The 22,589-nt window shown below is 49.1% G+C and overlaps 1 protein-coding gene across 5 annotated transcripts in view; it reads right to left on the bottom strand.

The window, feature by feature from the left end:
- The window catches only part of slc24a2 (solute carrier family 24 member 2), a 397,942-nt gene that overhangs the window by 39,235 nt on the left and 336,118 nt on the right, over positions 1–22,589 (bottom strand). For all 5 annotated transcript variants that reach the window (XM_072516936.1, XM_072516938.1, XM_072516939.1 and 2 more), the window contains one exon: positions 12,637–12,780. In XM_072516936.1, coding sequence (XP_072373037.1) covers positions 12,637–12,780 — 144 coding nt within the window. The remainder of the gene's footprint in view (positions 1–12,636; positions 12,781–22,589) is intronic.

Below are 22,589 nucleotides of genomic sequence, written 5' to 3'. Positions count from 1 at the left end.
CCACATACCGACAGTCTCTCCCTCTCTCCACATACCGACAGTCTCTCACTCTCTCCCCATACCGATAGTCTCTCTCTCCCCATACAGACAGTCTCTCACTCTCTCTCCCCATACCGTCAGTCTCTCTCCCCATACCGACAGTCTCTCTCTCTCCCCATACCGACAGTCTCTCCCCATACCGACAGCCTCTCTCTCCCCATACCGACAGCCTCTCTCTCTCCCCCATACCGACAGTCTCTCTCTCGCTCTCCCCATACCGACAATCTCTCTCGCTCTCCCCATACCGACAGTCTCTCTCTCGCTCTCCCCATACCGACAGTCTCTCTCCGATACCGACAGTCTCTCTCTCTCTCCCCATACCGATCGCCTCTCTCATTCCCCATACCGACAGTCTCTCTCCCCATACCGACAGTCTCTCACTCTCCCCATACAGTCTCTCTCTCCCCACACTGACAGTCTCTCCCTCTCTCCACATACCGACAGTCTCTCCCTCTCTCCACATACCGACAGTCACTCACTCTCTCCCCATACCGATAGTCTCTCTCTCCCCATACAGACAGTCTCTCCCCATACCGATAGTCTCTCTCTCTCCCCATACCGACAGTCTCTCTCTCTCCCCATACCGACAGCCTCTCTCTCTCCCCATACCGACAGTCTCTCTCTCTCCCCATACCGACAGTCTCTCTCCCACACTGACAGTCTCTCCCTCTCTCCACATACCGACAGTCTCTCACTCTCTCCCCATACCGATAGTCTCTCTCTCCCCATACAGACAGTCTCTCTCTCTCTCTCTCCCCATACAGACAGTCTCTCACTCTCTCTCCCCATACCGACAGTCTCTCTCTCGCTCTCCCCATACCGACAGTCTCTCTCTCGCTCTCCCCATACCGACAGTCTCTCTCTCCCCATACCGACAGCCTCTCTCTCTCCCCATACCGACAGTCTCTCTCTCTCTCCCCATACCGACAGTCTCTCTCTCTCTCCCCATACCGACAGTCTCTCTCTCTCTCTCTCCCAATACCGACAGTCTCTCTCGCCCCAGACAGTCTCTCTCTCCCCATACCGACAGTCTCTCTCTCTCTCTCTCCCCATACCGACAGTCTCTCTCCCCCTTACCGACAGCCTCTCTCTCTCCCCATACCGACAGTCTCTCTCCCCATACCGACAGCCTCTCTCTCTCTCCCCCATACCGACAGTCTCTCTCTCGCTCTCCCCATACCGACAGTCTCTCTCTCGCTCTCCCCATACCGACAGAGTCTCTCTCACTCTCCCCATACCGACAATCACCCTCTCTCTCTCCCCATACAGACAGCCTCTCTCTCCCCATACCGACAGTCTCTCTCTCTCCCCCATACCGACAGCCTCTCTCCCTCTCCCCCATACCGACAGTCTCTCTCTCGCTCTCCCCATACAGACAGTCTCTCTCTCGCTCTCCCCATACCGACAGTCTCTCTCTCCCCATACCGACAGCCTCTCTCTCCCCATACCGACAGCCTCTCTCTCTCCCCATACCGACAGTCTCTCTCTCTCTCCCCATACCGACAGTCTCCCTCGCCCCAGACAGTCTCTCTCCCCATACCGACAGTCTCTCTCTCCCCCCATACCGACAGTCTCTCTCCCACACTGACAGTCTCTCGCTCCCCATACAGACAAGTCTCTCTCTCCCCATACCGACAGTCTCTCTCTCTCTCTCTCTCCCCATACCGACAGTCTCTCTCCCCCCATACCGACAGTCTCGCTCTCCCCCATACCGACAGTCTCGCTCTCCCCCATACCGACAGTCTCTCTCTCCCCCATACCGACAGTCTCTCTCTCCCCCATACCGACAGTCTCTCTCTCTCTCCCCATACCGACAGTTTCCCTCTCTCTCCCCATACCGACAGTCTCTCTCTCTCCCCATACCGACAGCCTCTCTCTCTCTCTCTCCCTCTCCCCCTACCGACAGTCTCTCTCTCTCCCCATAGCGACAGCCTCTCTCTCCCCATTCCGACAGTCTCTCTCTCTCCCCATACAGTCTCTCACTCTCTCTCCCCATACCGACAGTCTCTCTCCCCATACCGACAGTCTCTCGCTCGCACTCACCATACCAACAGTCTCTCTCTCCCCATACCGACAGCCTCTCACTCTCTCCCCATACAGTCTCTCTCTCCCCACACTCTCTCCCTCTCTCCACATACCGATAGTCTCTCTCTCCCCATACAGACAGTCACTCTCTCTCCCCATACCGACAGTCTCTCTCTCCCCATACCGACAGTCTCTCTCTCCCCATACCGACAGTCTCTCTCTCCCCATACCGACAGCCTCTCTCTCCCCATACCGACAGCCTCTCTCTCCCCATACCGACAGCCTCTCTCTCCCCATACCGACAGTCTCTCTCCCCATACCGACAGCCTCTCTCTCTCTCCCCCATACCGACAGTCTCTCTCTCGCTCTCCCCATACCGACAGTCTCTCTCTCGCTCTCCGCAAACCGACAGTCTCTCTCTCCCCATACCGACAGCCTCTCTCTCTCCCCATACCGACAGTCTCTCTCTCTCCATACCGACAGTCTGTCTCGCCCCCATACCGACAGTCTCTCTCCCCCATACCCACAGTCTCTCTCTCCCCATACCGACAATCTCTCTCCCCATACCGACAGTCTCTCTCTCTATCTCCCCATACCGACAGTCTCTCTCGCCCCAGACAGTCTCTCCCTCCACATACCGACAGTCTCTCTCTCCCCATACCGACAGTCTCTCTCCCACACTGACAGTCTCTCTCTCCCCATACAGACAGTCTCTCTCTCTCCCCATACCGACAGTCTCTCTCGCCCCAGACAGTCTCTCCCTCCACATACCGACAGTCTCTCTCTCCCCATACCGACAGTCTCTCTCCCCCCATACCGACAGTCTCTCTCCCACACGGACAGTCTCTCTCTCACTCTCCCCATACCGACAGTTTCCCTCTCTCTCTCCCCATACCGACAGCCTCTCTCTCTCTCCCCCTACCGACAGACCCTCTCGCTCTCCCCATAGCGACAGCCTCTCTCTCTCCCCATACCGACAGTCTCTCTCTCTCCCCATACCGACAGTCTCTCTCTCTCCCCATACCGACAGTCTCTCTCTCTCCCCATACCGACAGTCTCTCTCTCTCCCCATACCGACAGTCTCTCTCTCTCCCCATACCGACAGTCTCTCTCTCTCCCCATACCGACAGTCTCTCTCTCTCCCCATACCGACAGTCTCTCTCTCTCCCCATACCGACAGTCTCTCTCTCGCTCTCCCCATACCGACAGTCTCTCTCTCTCCCCATACCGACAGTCTCTCTCTCGCTCTCCCCATACCGACAGTCTCTCGCTTGCTCTCACCATACAGACAGTCTCTCTCCCCATACCGACAGCCTCTCACTCTCTCCCCATACAGTCTCTCTCTCCCCACACTGACAGTCTCTCCCTCTCTCCACATACCGACAGTCTCTCACTCTCTCCCCATACCGATAGTCTCTCTCTCCCCATACAGACAGTCTCTCACTCTCTCTCCCCATACCGACAGTCTCTCTCCCCATACCGACAGTCTCTCACTCTCTCCCCATACCGACAGTCTCTCCCTCTCTCCACATACCGACAGTCTCTCACTCTCTCCCCATACCGATAGTCTCTCTCTCCCCATACAGTCTCTCACTCTCTCTCCCCATACCGACAGTCTCTCTCCCCATACCGACAGTCTCTCTCTCTCCCCATACCGACAGTCTCTCCCCATACCGACAGCCTCTCTCTCTCCCCATACCGACAGTCTCTCCCCATACCGACAGCCTCTCTCTGTCCCCCATACCGACAGTCTCTCTCTCGCTCTCCCCATACTGACAGTCTCTCTCTCGCTCTCCCCATACAGACAGTCTCTCTCCCATACCGACAGTCTCTCTCTCTCTCTCTCCCCATACCGACAGTCTCTCTCTCTTCCCCATACCGACAGCCTCTCTCACTCCCCATACCGACAGTCTCTCTCCCCATACCGACAGTCTCTCTCTCGCTCTCCCCATACAGACAGTCTCTCTCCCCATACCGACAGCCTCTCACTCTCTCCATACAGACTCTCTCTCTCCCCATACCGACAGTCTCTCTCTCCCCACACTGACAGTCTCTCCCTCTCTCCACATACCGACAGTCTCTCGCTCTCCCTCCCCATACCGACAGTCTCTCGCTCACTCTCCCCATACTGACAGTCTCTCGCTCGCTCTCCCCATACCGACAGTCTCTCTCCCCATACCGACAGTCTCTCTCTCTCCCCCATACCGACACCCTCTCTCTCTCCCCATACCGACAGTCTCTCTCCCCATACCGACAGCCTCTCTCTCTCCCCCATACCGACAGTCTCTCTCTCGCTCTCCCCATACCGACAGTCTCTCTCTCGCTCTCCCCATACCGACTGTCTCTCTCCCATACCGACAGTCTCTCTCTCGCTCTCCCCATACCGACAGCCTCTCTTCCCCCATACCGACAGCCTCTCTCTCGCTCTCCCCATACCGACAGTCTCTCTCTCGCTCTCCCCATACCGACAGTCTCTCTCTCGCTCTCCCCATACCAACAGTCTCTCTCTCCCCATACCGACAGTCTCTCTCCCATACCGACAGTCTCTCTCTCCCCATACCGACATTCTCTCTCTCTCTCCCCAGAGCGACAGTCTCTCTCTCTCCCCCATACCGACAGCCTCTCTCTCCCCCATACCGACAGTCTCTCTCTCGCTCTCCCAATACCGACAGTCTCTCTCTCCCAATACCGACAGTCTCTCTCCCCAGAGCGACAGTCTCTCTCTCTCCCCCATACCGACAGCCTCTCTCTCCCCCATACCGACAGTCTCTCTCTCGCTCTCCCAATACCGACAGTCTCTCTCTCCCAATACCGACAGTCTCTCTCCCCATACCGACAGCCTCTCTCTCTCCCCATACCGACAGTCTCTCTCTCTCCCCATACCGACCGTCTCTCTCTCTCCCCATACCGACCGTCTCTCTCTCTCTCTCCCCGTACCGACAGTCTCTCTCTCTCTCTCTCTCCCCGTACCGACAGTCTCTCTCTCTCTCTCCCCGTACCGACAGTCTATCTCTCTCTCTCTCCCCGTACCGACAGTCTCTCTCTCTCTCTCTCTCCCCGTACCGACAGTCTATCTCTCTCTCTCTCCCCGTACCGACAGTCTCTCTCTCTCTCTCCCCGTACCGACAGTCTCTCTCTCTCTCTCTCCCCCCGTACCGACAGTCTCTCTCTCTCCCCCATACCGACAGCCTTAGGATTGCCTAAAACACAACCGTGACGACAGTGCAGAACTGGTCCATTAGCGTTCTGGGTTGAGCCTTAGGCAAGAAAGATGCTACATCAATGCAAATTCTCCTTTCTTTTCCTTTCAAGCCCCTATTGTGTCCTCACACACTCCCCAACCAATTCCTTTCATCAACATTATCTTGCTAATGGCTGCTGACAGGTCGTTAAATTATTAAATCCTCAGTTTCACTGTAACCTCTGAAATGCCTGAAGCAAATTTGCTGGAAGATGCTTTCTACATGCAGAAGAGTTCAGGGCATGGCAAATAAATGGTTCCACTGGTGACAACTGAAACATAGGGCATAATTTAATGATTGCGTTGCTCTTAAGTGAGAGCGCGACAAGGCCGTTAAATCTCGGGAGAGGCCAAAATTGGGAACCGTGCCATCGCCGATCTGTTTGCAATCTAACCGGCCCGCTCCTGTAGGCGAAATCAGGATCCCGTCGTAGCGTGGTGAGAAACCAGTAATCACTACTGAAGCCCAATCTCCAAACAATTAACAGGAAAGACCTCCCCCCACCTGTCTAACAGCCCTCCGTGACCTAATGGCCTCCACAGTAAGTGGTCACACAACTGGCGATTAGTACTCCTTTTTAAAAACATGGAGCTGCCGAAGGGCTGCTGTGGGGATATGTGGAGGTGAGGAGCCATCGTCACTCACGGGCAATGAGCTGGGCGGCATTGGCGTTGCTGCCCCGGTGCTCAGAGGGAGGTGGGAGTGCCACCGGGTTGGGGCTCCAATTGTGAATTGGCCATCGTAGTTAAGTGAGCACTTCACACATCCCAAGTGGATCCCCGTGGGTGGGCGGGCCATGTAGCACGTGGGAGTTATTGACAAGCATCCCAATCAGACCACGATGCCTGGACACTGTGCTTGAACATTGCAGGTGGCAACACCACAGACGCAGCAGCCACCTTCCCAACACCCAGGGGCTGGGTCCCAACACCAGGGACATGTCCGTGACCAGAGGGTGTGTGTGTGTGTACCGGGGAGGGGACCAGCGCCCGGTCCAGGTAACATTACTAGCGGGTGTCTGGGGTACAGAGCAGGGGCCTCCATTGCAGCCAGGGGTGTATGGGCTGAAGGTGTGGGATGGGGGGTCCGAGGGTGGAAAACATTGCTGGTCATCAGTCTCACACCCTCTCCAGTTCCTTACAGATATTACACCGGATGGACGGTATCTTGGATCCCACAAAACTTGCCCTCACGGTGCTGCTGGCAGGTCAGGTGACCACAGCACCATCGACAGAGGCTCGAGGCAGCGGCCCATCTGCCCCACACACCGAGGACCTGAGGCGGCCCACCCATCCAGGGAACGACCCAGAAGGGGAGGTCTGCAACAGCCCAAGGTTTACCAGGTGTCGCTGGTCTTTTGAACAGATGACGGACAGCATGTGCCACAGAAGGCTCTGCCTCAACAAGGGGATGGTGCGCCATCTATGCCATGTCCCTGCAGACTTGGCACCACGTGGAGGAGGAGAATACCCACTCCCGGTGGCCATGAAGGTCACCGCAGCCCTGAACCCCTACGCCTCAGGAACATTCCAGGGCTTGTAAAGTTACTTGTGTGACATCTCACAAGCTACAGTGTAAGGTTTTCGGGCAATTCGGCCCTTTTTGGACTGCCCAAGAATAAAACCCAGAGACTGTAAACTGGACACTTTTCAGCCAAGGGAACGTAACCAAATTTCCCAGCAGACTTGGTCCGCTGAGCCGAGTAGGGGCATAGGTATTTACAAACCGCGCCCCCCCCAGGAGCTACAAGGAAGAAGGAGCCAGACAACTAGATAAGATTAAAACACAGACAAAGGGGCACGGGAATACACAGGGGGCCTGCCTGCAAGCAGGACAATGGGATGGTCATAGCCCCATGCAGATGTAAATGACTTGGCCTCCACCAGAGCAGAATCCAATCAACACCCCATCAACATAGCAAGGTGAGAATAGCAGCGATCTCCGGAGCAGATGGAAGACTTTGAAAATCTTCACAAGAGAGCTTAACCTTGTTATCTAAAAAAGCAGACTGTCTGGGCTCAGTATATTGCGCTGGAAAAGCCCCTTGAAGATAAACGGTAGAAAAAACCAAGTTGGAGGCGGACCTGGGGAGGTACTCCAATCTTGACAGGAGCCACCGGCAGGAACTCACTGGGTGGAGGGGGCGGAGTCGGCGCCAAATTCAAATCGGGACAGGTCTGCCTGGCTGGAAGGAGCGGACCTGCGAGGAAAACCCGGAAGTCGACAGGTCTGACCGGCTCAAAGGGGGCGGGACCAGCGGGAACTTTAAACCTTACCAATTCAATGCAAAAGGAGCTGGCCGAACACAGGAAAAAGCCTGGTAAAACGGATATAAAAGGGGCTGTGTTGCGATTGAGGGTCTCTTGGCTTGACCTCTCCACCTTCGACTTGACCTCTCGCAGCCTGTGACCGTAAGTACCCTGCAGCAGCTTGCGAAACTCCCTTGACCTTGATAGTGGTTGAGGCTTTGGGGCAGGGGACTTGATTTGTGTTTTGTGCCATTGCTAAAGCTGTGTAACAATAAGATTTTACGTTGTGTCCGTTATAGTACTTCTTGAATAGACTTAGTTTGTGTTAGAGTTTAAGATTTTATTATAATTTCTTCTGTTTGATGATTTTGACCTGGGTTTTGCAATAAACCTCGATTTGCTGATAATTGGAGTTGTTTCAATTCTTCAATCTCTCACCAGCGATCTCTGACCAAGTCATTATTAGATATTCCTCACCTTAATTCCGGGGTCGAGAATCTAGGGTCATCTTGAACGATTCGAACCCGTTCACTCAGGACAGGCTGCTGGTTAGGTAATAAACAGCAGTGTCCTATTCTCTCTCTTGGGAAAGCTTCTCCAGCGAAGTAGTAACCGGGTGGGTGTTGCACCACCGGCAAGAGAGAGAATCACCTGGGCATTGGTGGGGGTCTGGATATCTGTGTGATATAAGCCTCAGGCTTCCGGTTAGGGATAAACGGCAGGCTTGATTCAGTGCTCTCTTCCGTGGAGGTGTCCCAGTGCGGCATCCCCTGGCCTCTGAAGTTTCAGTGCCAGCTGGAGAGAGACACACACAGATACTCAAACCCCAGATACCGGCCCAGTAGTGGAGTAGCAGAGATGGAACCCTCTACAACAGCCCATGAGTGCATCCGTGAGGTAATGGATGCCCTGTTTTCCCACGCAGAAAACTATATAAAGTTTGACATGGACCAGGCCCAACAAGATGTCCGGGCAGCAGGATTCTGCACTAACGACGGGCTGCCCCATGGGCTAATGGATGGCACCCATGTCACCTTGCACGCCCCAGGCCATTCGGGACATCAAGAGGAAGGGGTTCCACTCCCTGGTCATCCAGCTCGTGTACAACCACCAACTGAAGATCATGCACTTGTGTGCCCCGCTTCCCAGGGAGTGTGCACGACAGCTACATCCTGGGGCAGTCGGATATGCAGCCTCTTAGAGGACCATCCACGATGGTCGATTGGCTCTAGGGGACTGAGGGGTACCTGCTGAGGACCTGGCTAGTGACGCTAGTACGGAAGCCGGTGACCAATGTGAAGACCCGATACAACGAGGCCCACATGGCCACCCGGTCGGTCATTGAGCGGTGTATCGGACTCCTCAAAATGCGGTTCCGATGCCTCGACCGCTCTGGTGGTGGACTGCTATACACCTCCCAGAGGGTCGCCTGCTTTGTGGTGGTCTGCTGTGTCTTCCACAACCTGGCACAGCAACGAGACTACATGCTGGAGGTGGAAGAACATGTGGCCGCCAAGGACGAGAAGGCACCAGACCAGGAGGAGCTGGAGCATGAGCTCGGGGAGGACCCACAGGACTAGTCGGATGATCGAGGACAGGTGGGAGCGGTGAGGGTCCGACAAGCCCGGAGGGCCAGGGTTGCCCACATCCTTCCCCGCTTTACGTAAGACATGGCCTCGTCCGTCATTCCACCACGGTCGGCCCGCATTGTGGAAGAAAGTGCCAGAGGCATTGTATTGGGAGAGATAATAATATAGTTTATTGTCACAAGTAGGCTTCAATGAAGTTACTGTGAAAAGTCCCTAGTCGCCACATTCCGGCGCCTGTTTGGGGAGGCTGGTACGGTAAAATGAATAGATTTTAATGATGTACACAAAAGTGTCCCCAACTGGCTCACACTCCCGATAGTGCCACCCCACTCTCCCCACCCCTCCCAGACTCTCCACCACCCTCCCTTACCCCCTACATTCCCAGTGTCCTCTCAATGATCCGTGACATGATTAGCCTTCTATGATCTGCTGCTGCATCTAGGTGTCCCCCCAGGATGCACATCGGGGGTGGGGGCTGCCTGCTGCTTACCACGTCTCATGGACTTCAATGCTTACTGGCAGGCGTCCTCTGGGGCTCCAGGCCAGAGGGCCCCAGCGCACTTGCCGGTGGCACATGCTGTGCCAAGTGCTGACTGGGACCTCGCTAGGTGGACCAATTAATGTTTCATAGCGGCGACGGCCTCGCTGGGCAGAACGTTGGGAAGCTTGCGGCAGTTCCCGCTCGCTACCACACTTGGAAACATTTTGGTTAAATCCCATCCTTAATTTTTGTTCTTCCAGCAACTGGGAAGTCAGAGGTGCGCTTTCCGGGGCTGTTGGAGCAGCTGAAGCCTGCGCTGGCTCCATTCCTGGCTTGTTAAATGTTCAGTCAGTTTGGTGAGTTTGATGAGATGATGTCAATAACACCAAAATGTCGATAGTTTCAGTAACACGAATGCTATCTCATTGAAATAGAGACCCATAAATGATATTATTCTGCACCAGTTGAGCGCACTTACACAGCATAGGTGTGGACATTATGAAGTGGCTCTTTAATTGTAAATGCTTTCTTTCCTCTATAAAATAGGTACCAGCAAAACAGAACCCGAGAATTTCTATTTGATTTTAGTGTGATTTCCTCATTTTCTCCACACTGGTCTCTTTCTCTCTATCACTTGACGCTGGGGGTGCGATTCTCCAAAATGGAGACTAAGTGTTCACCACTGAAGGGGACAACCAATCCTGGCCCCAGCACGGCGCTGGAGCGGTTCACGCCGCTCCAGCCTCCCTTCCCGGCGCCAAATGGGTGCTGCACCAACCCGCGCATGCGCGGGGGACGTCTTCAGCGCGCCGGCCCCTATGCAATATGGCGTGGGGGTTAAGGGGCCGGCTGCGCAACAAAGTAGGCCGGGGGGGGGGGGGGGGCGGGGAAAAGAGGCTGGCCTGCTGATTGGTGGGCCCTGATCGCGGGCCAGACCCCATCGTAGCCCCCCCCCCCGGGACAGAGTCCCCCCTCCATAGGCCGCCCCCCCGACCCTTCGCGCAGAGTTCCCACCGGCAGCGACCAGGGGTGAATAGCGCCGGCGGGAGTCTGCCGTTTCCACCTCGGCCCATTTGGGCCGTAGAATCGGCGGCCCGGCCGCGGACAGCAGCCCGCAACCGGCGTCGCGCCAAACGCGCCGATTCTCCGCACCTTGGAGAATCGTGCGCCGGCGCGGCGCGATTGCGCTAATTCTCCGGCCCGGCTCGGAAAATCGGGCCCAGGGTGTAGCCACGCGGTAGGTTGAACATGTATTGTTCAACCATTGCATTCAAATCCAATCTCAGTTTCATTTACGGTCCAAACCTATGCATTTTTCCAGGACCAATGATTGGATAAAAGCCAGGAGCACAAAATCTAGGCTGTTCTAGGTGATGCCAGGGAGTGTTTCATTTTGTAGGGCTGTGGAAATATGGACTCACGCAAAGCTGTTGAAGCTAGTTCAGTTGAAATTTTAAAACCGAGATTGTTACACGTGGGTACCAAGTATTATCGAACCAAGGTAGATAGATGGATTCACGATACAGATCAAGCATGCCCTAATTGAATGGCTTAATAGGCTTAAGGGGCGGAACGGTCTAAACCTCTGTTTTTCTAAACCCGGACAGTTTTCCGCTTCCCTAATCCAGAGGCAGGAATGCTAACTCCAGTACTTCTCCAACTATCTTGGCTGAGATCAACTAACCCAGCATCATGACCAATGTTAAGACTGGGGAGATTTGATCAGTACTGTCACATCTTGTTTCATCTCAAACTTCAATTTAACTTTAAAAATGCGATTAATATTCCTGTATTAAAATAAACATGAAATGAATGCAATTAATTTATACATTATTCATACTCTTATCACTTTTGAAATTTAACTGTCAGAATATTCTGATTGAAGTACTTGTAAAATTTGTTCAGTTAACCACATTGATTCCAGTTTTAAGCAGGCGGTACAGAAAGTTACTAATACCTAAACTGAAAACTATTGGTATAAATTGCATAATGCTGGCCTGTTTGTGAAAGATGGACATAGGGAACAAATCCTTTGATGGAGAGGTAGGCCATGGGCCTGATCAAAAAGGAGCCTCCAGCCTCAATTACATCATACCATCAACTGCTATGGATACCTATGTCATCCCCAGGCACCTGGCTCATAATTACACATCAATGACAGGCCATTGCGTTGCCATAGCTGCCCTCGAGTAACTCCCTGGAGAGGTGTTAGAATGGACGATAAGAGAAGACAATTGTTGCGCCTGTCGGGTTGAGGGAGCATTCCTGCTCGTCTTGGTTCCACAGGAAGGGGACCTTTAACAGGTGTTCAGCCTGTAATGTAAATGTTCAGAGCCTAAAGCCTGTTTAAATCTTTTCCCCTAGTGTATACTAAGTACCAAAAAAGTTGATTTACCCATTGACTGTTAGGAACACAAAGCTAGTACCACTTGCGGGATCAAATATTTTGATTCTTTGCATCTCTTATTTAGCTTACTGCTGAATAAAACCATCACAACCCTTCAGTTATTTGCTAGTTCGAAAGGAGCCTCGACTGAAAATAAATTGCAGAAATCAGGATGATCCATTGCATATAGTATGCGTTGTTGATGAGAATTTCCTGTTTCCCTAACTGACCCGTGGAACTTTGGCGGTAACTCTGGATGGATCAGGTTTGCGAAGTATTGGCAGCCAGTCAGGAGCAGTCCTGACAAAGTTTCCTGATGTGTGACTGCATCTACAAGCAGCTTCTGTATTTGCCTGACAAATAGATGAGTTGCTGCTGCACACTGTCATTTTGGTACTTAACCAGACACACTTTCCCGATGATGTGAAATAATTGCTTTCAATGACTGCGTATGGAGACATTACCACTTGCATAAGAGAATTTGATTTCATCCGCATCTGCTGTGGTTGGAGAAACGCATAATCAGTGACCTTGCTTGCAAAGATCAAAAGCATTGTGAAAAGAACACGAGGGAGAGTAAGAGAAATAAAAATGGAGAGAGAAATAAAATCGCACAGATGCTTACTTTTTTTCTGACATCAGGCAAGGAGATCCACAGTGGAAGGACAATAGGCAGTATAACTAGATAGATAAATCGTTTTCGTGGTGTATCTGGCCAAGCCAAGGTAAGTGGCTGATCTTCATCCTCATTCTGCGTCGCGGGTTCAGCCTAGTAAATGCATGGATTATAATTAGGAATTCAATTCAATTTTCATTGCACGTTTAGGACAATAAAATACAGAATATGGACAAAGATTTTTATTATTCTGATCACCAAAACTGAGCAATTATTTTTGTTAGCAATGCAACAATCAGTGCTAACTCTCCTTCACCAGTGTGGATAAATGAAACATTTACACATTAATAGCCTATGCTGATTGAGGAGTGGCAGGCTCGATCGGGCGATGCTCGAATTGGAGCCAAAATTCTCCTCCACAAAACGCTCAGATATTTTTGAGGATTATGTTAAAATGGTGTCACAGTCCTGAATTTTGTATGAGAAGAGCTTCAATCTTATCATTTGAAATAATTCACAATTTGAAATAATTCACAAGTGTTCTAATGCTTTTTGTTCACATGGGTTATCTGACCAATCAGACTACTGATTCTAATTTTTGAATACCAAACAAAAAGGTCAACAGATGATCTGATCATTTTCTAAATACAATTTTGAAGCACTTCCAGAATTAATCAACTTGAAACAAATCTGCCCCCCCCCCTTTTATTAGCATTGAATATATGGTAGAGTAATAGTCTATTGTACTTGCCCATCACTGAAGCTATTGCCAATCACACATTGTCAGGCCTACTTTCCTAGTTTTATTCACATGATTGAGTGACAGCTCTACATTATAACAACATTTTCAATACTACAGCTTAGTGATCTAGAGCAGCTCTCGCTGGTTTAGCACAGTGGGCTAAACAGCCAGCTTGTAATGCAGAACAATTCCTGCACCGGCCTCCCCGAGCAGGCGCCGTAATGTGACGACTAGGGGCTTTTCACAGTAACTTCATTGAAGGCTACTTGTGACAATAAGCGATTATTATATTATCCAAATTATTCAGAGAAATACTTTGGAAACACAATAATAATCTTTTATTGTCACAGTAGGCTTACATTAACACTGCAATGAAGTTACTTTGAAAACATTCCGGCGCCTGTTCGGGTACACAGAGGGAGAATTCAGAATGTCCAATTCACCTAACAAGCAGCAAGTCTTTCAGGGCCTGTGGAAGGAAACCGGAGCACCGGAAGAAGCCCACACAGGCACGGAGAGAACGTGCAGACTCTGCATAGACAGTGACCCAAGCAGGGAATCGAACCTGGGACCCTGGCGCTGTGAAGCAACAGTGTGAACCACTGTGCTACTGCGCCACCCACAAAACTGGGAGAACACAGGGATGGTTTGCCTGGACTTCAGCTGGCAGGAATTGGGGTGGTGCTGTTCTGAAAAAGTAGCAGCAATAACCTTGCCACCCTGTTCTACGTTCACCAGGTGCCATTTCGTACTGCCTCTGCCTAAGGATTTCCCAGGCATTCTGGCCGTTTCAACGGGGAGCGACATTAAAGTTACATAATGTGGGATCTTAACACACATGGACCCAACGTATCTCCGAGCCATCAAGAGGTATAAAATGCTCCATGCATGTTCTGCCCATTGGCACCAAGCTGAAAAAGCAGTTGTACATCGAGGGACCACTGAAGAACCCGTAAAAACAACAAATATCACTTATAGAAAAAAAGATACTTTTGGGGCTAGGAAAACCACGAATGCTGTATATTCAAACAAGACCAGCCATTAAATTGTCTTAGGTCTCTCATCGAGTAGGTTGGTGGCACAATTGTGCCGATATCTCCCACCACACAAGTTGAAATTGACTTCTGTGTTTTACAAAGTATCAACATGTCATCAGAGTTGCCAACCAATAAGCACCCTTTTCTCAGTGGTATAAATTGTTGTGATTTTTTGCATTTTGGTATTCTTGTATCTGTCCTAATGAGTGCAGATCAAAAAGCTTTAGCAACATGTCTCTCATTTGAGCAATATAAACAAGTACTTCTAGTTTCAGGCCTGAATATCTTTAGCAGCTTTCTGTATCTATGTTGTATTGGTCATCATACAAGTTAACTTCCCAGAACCATCTTAATCTTCATAATCATGCTTTAGTGTTCGAACAATGTGCAGAACCACAGACCATTGATTTTACAATTGAAACGTGTGAGGTGCCAGTTGGTTTATTGCAGCAGCCGCAACAGTTGCAGGAATCAACTAACCATAAAGCATAAGGACTCATACATATTAAGTTAACTAAAAGACAACATGAAATATATGAGGATCTTTTTTACTAAATGATTGCTAAGTAGGTGGAATAGATTCTCACCAATGGTTGGGCAAAACAAGAAATCTGAATGTAGTTCAAGAAGCAATTAAACAGTTTCTTGTCAATATTACAATAGTGACGACACTTCAAAAGTCTTTAATTCCTGGAGAGCACTTTGGGGCATACTGGTTTTGTGAAAGGGTTGATAGAAATGTAATCTCTCTTTCTTTAAATTGAATTCATGATCATTAGAAATGCATCAAAAGAATACCATGGGGATTGGTGGATACGATGGACGCAAGCTCGTTCCCCTCACTGAAACGGCTCGAGGGTCACCATTATTGACCCTCGACCAGGTGATATAGAAAATAAATCATAAGGACTTTAAGGACTTGAGCTTTAAGCCAATTGTATTTTTAAAAATAATTTTAATAATTTTTATTGCCACAAGTAGGCTTATATTAACATTGCAATGAAGTTACTGTGAAAAGCCCCTAGTTGCCACATTCCGGCGCCTGTTCAGGTACACAGGGAGAATTCAGAATGTCCAATTCACCTGACAGCATGTTTTTCGGGACGTGTGGGAGGAAACCGGAGCACCCAGAGGAAACCCACGCAGACACGGGGAGAACGTGCAGACTCCGCACAGACAGTGACCCAAGCCTGGAATCAAACATGGGGACTCTGGCACTGTGAAGCAACAGTGCTAACCACTGTGCTACCGTGCCAGCCTAGCTCTGGATCCTTTGCATTTGTTGCACAAGCATTTTTGGATTATTTTGTCTGTTTTTTAGACCAAAATAAAAGTTACACCAATATCCTTATTTCCCAGTTTTAACTGGTATTCCATTCTTAGATTTACAAGGCCAGTTCGGACCAGTATCCTTATTTTCGAGTTTTTAAAAATAAATTTAGAATATCCAATTAATTTTTTACAATTAAGGGGTATTCCCTTCCACCACTACTCTGTCTCCTGTTGCCCAGCCAGTTCTTTATCCATCTAGCTAGTACACCTGAACCCCATGCACCTTCACTTTTTCCATCAACCTGCCATGGGAAACTTTATCAAACGTCTTACTGAAGTCCATGTATATGACATCTACAGCTCTTCCCTCATCAATTAACTTTGTCACTTCCTCAAAGAATTCTATTAGGTTTGTAAGACATAACCTTCCCTGCACAAAACCATGCTGCCTATCATTGATAAATCTATTTTCTTCCAAATGTGAATAGATCTTATCTCTCAGTATCTTCTCCAACAGTTTGCCTACCACTGACGTCAAGCTCACGGGTCTATAATTCCCTGGATTATCCCTGCTACCCTTCTTAAATAAAGGGACAACATTAGCAATTCTCCAGTCTTCTGGGACCTCACCCATGCTCAAGGATGCTGCAAAGATATCTGTTAAGGCCCGAGCTATTTCGTCCCTCGATTCCCTCAGTAACCTGGGATAGATCCCATCTGGACCTGGGGACTTGTCCACCTTAATGCCTTTTAGAATACCCAAAACTTCCCCCTTACTTATGCCGACTTGACCTAGAGTATTTAAGCATCCACCCCTAACCTCAACATCCGTCATGTCCCTTTGCTTGGTGAATACCGATGCAAAGTACTCATTAAGAATCTCACCCATTTCCTCTGACTCCACGCATAAATTCCCTCTTTTGTCTTTGAGTGGGCCAATCCTTTCTCTAGTTACCCTCTTGCTCCTTATATATGAATAAAAGGCTTTGGGATTTTCCTTAACCCTGTTAGCCAAAGATATTTCATGATCCCTTTTAGCCCTCTTTATTGCGCGTTTGAGATTTGTCCTACTTTCCCGATATTCCTCCAAAGCTTCCTCAGTTTTAAGTCACCTAGATCTTATGTATGCTTCCTTTTTCATCTTAGCTAGTTTCACAATTCCACCCGTCATCCATGGTTCCCTAATCTTGCCATTTCTATCCCTCATTTTCACAGGGACATGTCTGTCCTGCACTCTAATCAACCTTTCCTTAAAAGACTCCCACATTTCAAATGTGGATTTGCCCTTAAACAGCTGCTCCCAATCCACATTCCCGATCTCCTGCCGAATTTTGTTATACTTGGCCTTTCCCCAATTTAGCACTCTTCCTTTAGGCCCACTCTCGTCTTTGTCCATGGGATAGGTTGAGAAAGTGAGAGACCATGGAGTGCATGTTTACAGGTCCATGAAGGTGACAGGACAGGCGGAGAAGGTGATCAAGAAAGCATTTGGAACGCTTTCCTTTATTGGGCAGGGTATTGAATACAAAAGCAGCGATGTAATGATGGAACTATGTAAAACGTTGGTTAGGCCACAGCTGAAATTGCGTATAGTTCTGGTTACATTAAAGAAAGGATATAATTGCTCTTGGGAGAATGCAGAGGAAATTTACAAAAACGTTGCCAGGGCTGGAAAACTGCAGCTATGAGAAGAGATTGGATAGGCTGGGGTTGTTTTCCTTAGAATACAGGAGGCTAAGAGGTGACCTAAATGAGGTGTACAAAATTATGAGGGGCCTAGTCAGGGTAGACAGCAAAGACTCGTTTCCCCTCCGAGGGGTCAATTACAGGGGGTATGGATTTAAGGGGATTGGTAGAAAGATTAGAGGGGACAGAAGGAAAAGCATTTTTACACAGAGGGTGGTGAGCATCTGGAATTCACTACCCAAGTTGGTGGTTGAGAATGAAACGCTCAACTCATTTGAAAAAATACCTGGATCTGCATCTAAAGTGCTATAACTTGTAAGATTGTGGACCAGGTGCTGGAAAATAGGAATAAAATGAGCGGCTAGTTGCTTTTTTCTCTTCTTTGGCTGGCGCAGACACAATAGGCTGAATGGCCTCTTTCTGCACTGTAACTTTTCTATGTTTCTATTTTCACTGCAAATATTCAATCCAGATACCTGACTGATCTAATGTTTACTGTTATTAACCATCCAAATACAGAACTGACCATTCTCAATGTTAATTCTAAATGGGCGTGGGTGAGTGAGAGGGCGCATGTGTGCAAGGGCGCATGTGTGAGGGAGAGAGAGGATGTGTGTGTGAGTGATAGAGATGGGAGGAGAGGGAGGGATGTGCGTGTCTGGTTCATTCCCAGTCTCAGGGTTCTCATTCACCCTTAACCGCACACACCAACAGGCACTCTCACCCAATATGAAGGTGGCTGGAGGTGAGTGAGTGAACAGATTGGGAGTAAGCTGGACACATACAAACACCCTTTCACACTCTAATGGTCATCTTTACTCATTACTATTTAAAAAAATAAGCAATTGATTGTTGCAATGTTTTTTGCTCGGCAAGTTGTTTCTTTTTATGTTGGCTTTATTTTCAAAATATACCGTTTAATGTTGTGCCGAATCACATCTTTCTGAAACTTGCTCGTTGGCCCAGAGTGTGAGGAAAGGTTGAAATTATGGCTCCCACACAAAGTTTGCACAAGCCTGGCCTAGTACAATGACCAAGTGTCAAAGGTAGTTGGTGCCACACTGCAGGTTTGGGGTGGGGCTGGGGCGCGTGTTTGAGCTCCAACATTTTCTTGGCAAGGAGCATTAAGTAATGTTGCCTGCCGACAAAGTACATGTTGGCCACACATTTGAAGACATGACTGTAGCACAGCAGTCATTACAAGTTCCGGAGCTGGAAGTCAACGACTGGAGCAGAGCCATTGGTCGAGACAAGGTTGGAGGAAGTTCCCAGGTGTGAAAAGATTCCAAATGCACATATTTATAATTCCAGCAAACAGTGCTGAAGGTACTGGGGTGTGAAGGGTGATGGAAAGTGGGGAAGCTGTCAGGATGATGACATTGACGGGTTTTGACCTTGGAGGCTTGCAGAACTTTGGGAAGTATACTTTGGATGGGCTAAGGTTCAAACATTGGGCTGGAATCGCAGCAGCGAGATACCAGCAGTGAGAATTGCGATCGGGCAGAGAATATCAGGTGGAGCAAAAATCTAAATTTGTGCGTGGCGCCGATTCAGATGCGATGCTCCGGACTCCCGCCGACGCTCCCTTGCAAATGCATCATTTGTATTGATTTGAATGCGATTAGCAGGTTGGACAGCACATACTCCACCTCTCTCAGGCCCTGAGTCATGTGGGCATGATTTGGCGCAAGTATTTCTAAGCGGGGCCTGAGCGCCAAGGCTGTTGAGGGGAGCAAGGTGGATAGAAAGCCTTTGAATATTGTCAGACTTGCTGGGGGTGGGGGGGGTGCAACAGGATCGCAGGAAATCTTGGGATCAGGGTGGCCAGGCTCAGACCGTCATTGCAGCAGTATGTTATTTAAATGCACCTCGTTAGTGCAACTTACAGGCCCCCTGCTCTTCACACTGTTGACTGCTCACTGTACCCTGTGAATGGTCAGAGAGCCTCTGGTCATGCAAAAACCCACCCAGATGCACTCCTGACTTCAGATTTGCTTCCGGAGTGAAACCCGGAGCCTTGAGCAACTCAGAGGTCATTGAATCTGACATTTCTTTGCAATGCTAAAATGAGATATTCCAGCATTTTTCTATTGACAGGATAAGAACTATGTGTTGCTTTGTTGGAGTAGATGATTGTGAAGGCATCCTTACACAGGAAAATCTAGACCCGGGGATTGGAGTAAACTCTGAATTTGGGACAGTCACCCTGGCTCCAGCTACAGATCCGGCAGCAGCAGGTGGCAAATTTGCCCAATGAAAGGGCCCACTTCAGGATAGGATGAGGATCCTGCCAGTTGGGAGGTGTGGAGCACTGCAGCCAGTGTGGAAAGGCTCCTCCTCCACACCAATGGCCTGAAACCCGTGGTCATACGGGATTTTTAATTTCTGTCTAATGCAGCAGAGAGCATCTCTATTTTGAGACACCCTCGTAGTCTCCCACCTGCTTCAGCAGCACCCACCTCTCCCAGAGAGGCCACGTTGCCTGGACACCGCCGTGAGCCCTCCGAGCGGGCCTCCCATTTCCTTGGTGCACGTAGAATTAAGGTCAATGTTGTGACCATGACCCAACCAGGAAAATTCAGTCTCATGTGTCTGACCAAAATTCTAAAAAGAGAAATTCTTCACAGGTCATTTATTCTTTTCCCTTCCGCTTGGCTGCTGAGCACTAGCATAAAAATAGCAGATGTGGCAAGGAGAATTGTGACTGGCATATTAATCTGACAACGTTCAAAAGCACGTCACCACTTCATCAGGTCTCATGGTGCACAGAATCCAGGCTTCTGCCCTGTGCCACGTGCAATAGCTTACTGTGAATGTGGAATTAGATTCTCCAGTGATCTCACATCAGATTGACAAAAAGAAAATCAATCACATTTGGTCTTGCCAAACCTTTAATTATATCAACCATAGTGAGTACAAATCAGCAAGTTGCTGCTATTACTGATGGTGTCTCAGAGGCTCAGTGTTAATTAAGCACTCGAGTCAGCTGCTTTAAGTCAGTCCACCTCATTCTGTTTCAGTGGGAGCCGTTGACTTCAAATGGTTGAGTGCAGATTAGAAAGGAGCCCCTGGAGTGGGAGGTGTCCTACACCATACACTGCACATGCTAAAATAACAGACAACCAGCAGAGAGAAATAATAGGAGTCATCCAACTGCATCAGGATGCAAATAGCATGATCTTAAAGAGGGAGGTTAAAAAAAGTCTTTTGACAAACATCACCTGCCACCTGCAGAAGTGAAGAAAAGAATATTAGCATGTTGATAACAGAGAGTTTTTCACCTAAAATGGGTTCTGGTGTTTAAAATGGAATATAAAAATAAAATCGTGGATAATGTTTTTGAATGGAGATCGAAAGGTTTTAATTTTCTTCTTAAAATATAGGAGTCATTGAGCTTAAGTTGCCTTAGGATAGTAGATTGATGCATGGATGGGATCAATTGCCTTGTTTCGATCCCAACACTTTTTTACTTTCCAAATCGACAATGAACATCTGGATCCAATGCTTCTGGTTTCCTGTCAAATAAATTAGGTTCAAATTACCCCCCTTGATTTGAGGTAGATTTTCACTTTGGGTGGCCAACTGAGTGTCATTTTTATATTAAGCAGGGCCTAGAGTCGACATCTTGAAAGAAGTAGGCACTTCGGACATCCAAGCCAACAAAGATGGCAGCGGATAAAACATCAATGGGGCGAAACATCTACCGACCTATTTTGAGGCTGTTCATTTGAATGGAAGACCAGTGATTTGAAGAGCCAGAAAAATCCAGCTCATAGTTTGAACATGTCACTCGCCTTTTCCATGACCTCCTGGTTTCCCCGTGCTCCAGATACAGTCAGCCTCTGCTGGCCTCTTACTGCGACAAATTGGCACACAAATACCCCAGGTCCTTTCAGCACTTGCCACTAAAGAAGTGTTTTTTGACTGAAGGAGCACTTTGGGCTCGCTGCCTGGTCTGTGGCATTCGGCAGAATTGATCCTGTGAGCCCAGGGCTGTCCCATCAGTGCACCTGGGCTGGGCCATCTCCTTTACTTAGACTATGGGGATTTTGCAACTCAAAAAGGTGGTCTCCACAGCCCTGATGGGGGTTGCGGCCCACAGTTTGGGAACCACTGCCTTAGGCCCTTAATGGCTGAAGGCAGAGCTATCACTAGTGGGGTGAAGGATATGAGGGATGCACAACACATCAGAATTGTAGTAATGCAGAGTTCTCCACGGACCTCAGGAGGGTTCAGTAATCGGGATGGGTGGCACCAGAGAGGAATTTAAACACAAGGATGAGAATTTCAATATTTGAAGGAGTGATGGATGGGGACCCAGTGTAGGTACGCGATTATGGGTTGATGGACCAGTAGTTAAAACAGATGAAAACAAAGCTTGTGGACCAAAGCCGGAGGTCTTTCAAAATGGTGGACTGCTGCTCATATCAAAATTTCCATGCTTTCATCCTACAGACTTACATCCCCACCCCCCTCACTACTGCTTTTAAGAACGTGACAATTGTAATTATCTTCAAGAAAGGAGACAAATCATGCTGTGGAAACTTCAGTTCACAGAATAATACAGTACAGATGAGGTCCTTCGGCCCATCGAATCTGCACCGATGCATTAAAAAAATCACCTGGCGGGCAGCATGGTGGCGCAGTGGGTTAGAACTGCTGCTTCACGGCGCCGAGGTCCCAGGTTCGATCCTGGCTCTGGATCACTGTCCGTGTGGAATTTGCACATTCTCCCAGTGTTTGCGTGGGTTTCGCCCCCACAACCCAAAGATGTGCAGGGTAGGTGGATTGGCCATGCTAAATTGCCCCTTAATTGGAAACAATGAATTGAGTACTCTAAATTTATTTTTTAACAAAAAAAAAAAATCACCTGGCCTGTCTACCTAATCCCATTCGCCAGTACTTGGCTCATAGCCTTAAATGTTACGATGTGCCAAGTGCTCATTGAGGTACTTTTTAAAGTATGTGAGACAACCCGGCTCTATCACCCTCCCAGGGAGTGCATTCTAGACCGTAACCACCCTCTGGGTAAAAAATAAAGATTTTCCTCAAATCCCCCTTAAATCTCCTGCCCCTCACCTTGAACTTGTGTCCCCTCGTGACGGACTGTTTTTAAAAAATTCATTTCCGGGGTGTGGACATCACTGGTTAGGCCAGAATTTATGCCCATTCCTATTGCCCTTCAGAAGGTGGTGTTGAGTAGCCTTTTTGAACTGCTGCAGTGC

The sequence above is a fragment of the Scyliorhinus torazame genome, chromosome 9 (genome assembly GCF_047496885.1).
Source record: "Scyliorhinus torazame isolate Kashiwa2021f chromosome 9, sScyTor2.1, whole genome shotgun sequence".
Lineage (NCBI taxonomy): Eukaryota > Metazoa > Chordata > Chondrichthyes > Carcharhiniformes > Scyliorhinidae > Scyliorhinus > Scyliorhinus torazame.
This window is presented reverse-complemented; position numbering and strand designations above follow the sequence as displayed.